Source organism: Toxoplasma gondii, chromosome II (assembly GCF_000006565.2).
Source record: "Toxoplasma gondii ME49 chromosome II, whole genome shotgun sequence".
In the NCBI taxonomy this organism is placed as follows: Eukaryota; Apicomplexa; class Conoidasida; order Eucoccidiorida; family Sarcocystidae; genus Toxoplasma; species Toxoplasma gondii.
The window spans coordinates 757,245-759,456 of record NC_031469.1 but is presented as its reverse complement, the minus strand read 5'-3'; the positions used below and the strand labels follow the sequence as shown (position 1 = coordinate 759,456).

Genomic DNA, 2,212 nt, shown 5'->3' with positions numbered 1-2,212 from the left:
TGCTGCGTCCACTGGATCTTCTGTAAAGGATATGATTGATCTTTTGCCATTGCTGCAGACCAGGTTGGCCAGCCCAAGTGTGCCCACACTGGTGACGAGTGGCGGCAGAGCTCCTCCGACAAACACTAAACCTCGACACGAACTGAACCTGTAGGTGGACCAAAGCCAGCGAGCTGCGCAAAACTGTCACACGCGTCGAGAATCGCCAGAGGTCGAAGCGGCAGTAAAATGCCAAGCCAACAGCGGGGAAAAGAAACCGTTACCGACAGAAACTGACCTCTTCGTCTGTGAGGCCGGATGCTCTCAGTCTGGTCTGAGACTCTATCGCCGCGGACGGCCTCTGTACCTCGGCTGTTCCCCCCTTCTTTTCAACGCTATAAAGCTGGAGATCTGCCAGACTATCTCTTTGCACTTCGAGGCGCAACGAGCACTTCTCCTTTCGAGTGCGACAGAGAACTGAGGACAGGCAAAGAGAATACTCATTCGGTCGAGAGTGGCAACGCGCTAGATCTGAACTTCTTGAGAAGCGGTGAGTCTCAGCGTCTCGCGGCAGCGCTTGCTCAGGTAATTCCGGAGATACTGAACATGTATCCTTCCCTTTCTGAAGACTCTCGTCCTTTGTGTTGGAGAATTTTCCCCCTCTTTGAAGCCACAAACAACGAGGTTCTTGGATTTTCCAGATCGTCTGCAATAGCTGACTGCGTTGATTCAGAGTGCATGCCTTTGGCGCGCTGTTACACGCGTAAAAAGATGCATGCTCTGTTGAATTCAGGCGGGTCAAGTTCCGGTGCAACTCTTTTCTTGTTTCGTTTCTCGACTGCCTTTTCCACTGCCTGCCTTTTCTCGAACACACCACTCTGTGGTCTCCAATTTCTCAGGTTAGAAGACCGCATGCCGAAACGCTGGCTCTACAGTGTGTTATAGAAGCAGAGAGTGCTCAGACACGGTCTGTTGACAGCGAAAGCCGCAACAGAGGTTGGGCAACACACACGACAAATGAAGTTGTCTTTTTCAGCTGAGACGGATTCCTCGAATCACCGCGACTTCTCTCCAAGTCCGTCTTTGTCTCGTGACGTGTCTCGTGGTGTGACTTTTCCATCTTGGTGTGTTTGTCTGTTGGACTGAAAACCCAGCGTGAATTCTGCGCGCGAATCCTGGGGCACACTCCGTTCTTCTGACTGCCAGACGCAGAGAGGGTCAACATCAAATCGCTGCTTCTCCTACGCAGCAGGACTCTTTGCTGTTGGCCCTCTCTGCGTCTCTGCCTCTCCATCCGGTGACACGGAAGCTGCTCTTGGATGAACGCGGCTTTCTTCCGATGTGGACAGAGTCGCCGTCATTTGCATCTCGATCACTGAGGCGTTCTCTGGAATCCCTTGCTTTCCTCTGTTGTAATCGCTGAGTTCACGGAAGCGTCTCTCCGCTTTCTGTGAGGCCTGGGCAACGTCGCTGCGTCTTCCTGCCTTGCTGGTGAATCTCCTCGTCACCTCTGTTTCTTTTCTTCTGCAAACATGGCGGTCGACACGCAGGACAGCGAAGAGGAACGCGCCTCCTCACCCGACTCCTGTCGCGCGTCTCCAGACTCTCCTTCAGAAACTTGTTCCCCGCTTCCTTCTCCCTCTCCCTTCTCTCCAGTCGGCCCACTGTGCGGCGACTCCTGCGGCGTTTGCGAGACGATACGCCCGCGTCCGAACCCGTCTTTGGAGACAAAGAGGAGGCGGCAAGACACCGCAGGCGAGGAGAACTGTTGTGGTGCACTGGACGCGTCTCTCGCGGCAGAGCACCCCAGGCTGCTTGACGCAGAGACAGTTAACGCTGTTCTGTCTCCGGACCAAACCAGAGACGCAGCGCCGGCTGTCTCTCTCCTAAAGCATTTGAAGAAAGCCGCGGAAGGAACGCCAGCCGCAGACAGTTCCTCTGTAGAGCGAGATCCGAGTGTGCAAGCCGCGGCGGGGGAAAGGCTCCGCGAACAGGCCGGCGGACCTTCGAGGGGAGACGCAGACGCGTTTTTTTCAGAGTTCCGCGGCGCGAACGGAAGTGAAGAAGCAAATGGAACGAAGTTCAACTGTGCAAAGTCCACCGAGTCCGGTGGGGGAACCCAGCAAGAAACACACGCAGCGACGCGCAGTCGCGCCGATTCAAATGCGGTTCGTCACCACTACGGGGAGGAGGAGGAGGCAGAGCCAGGTGGAAAGCAAATACTTGTGGGAGA

At 55.2% G+C, this 2,212-nt stretch overlaps 1 protein-coding gene across 1 annotated transcript in view; it reads left to right on the top strand.

Annotated features, from left to right (window-relative positions):
* Positions 1-809: 809 nt before the first annotated feature.
* Positions 810-2,212, top strand: part of TGME49_222010 (HAD hydrolase, family IIID protein) — a 7,667-nt gene continuing 6,264 nt past the window's right edge. Inside the window, exon 1 of the mRNA XM_018779949.1 lies at positions 810-2,212. This exon is cut by the window's right edge and continues 373 nt beyond it. Coding sequence (XP_018638297.1) covers positions 1,512-2,212 — 701 coding nt within the window. The 5' untranslated portion in view covers positions 810-1,511.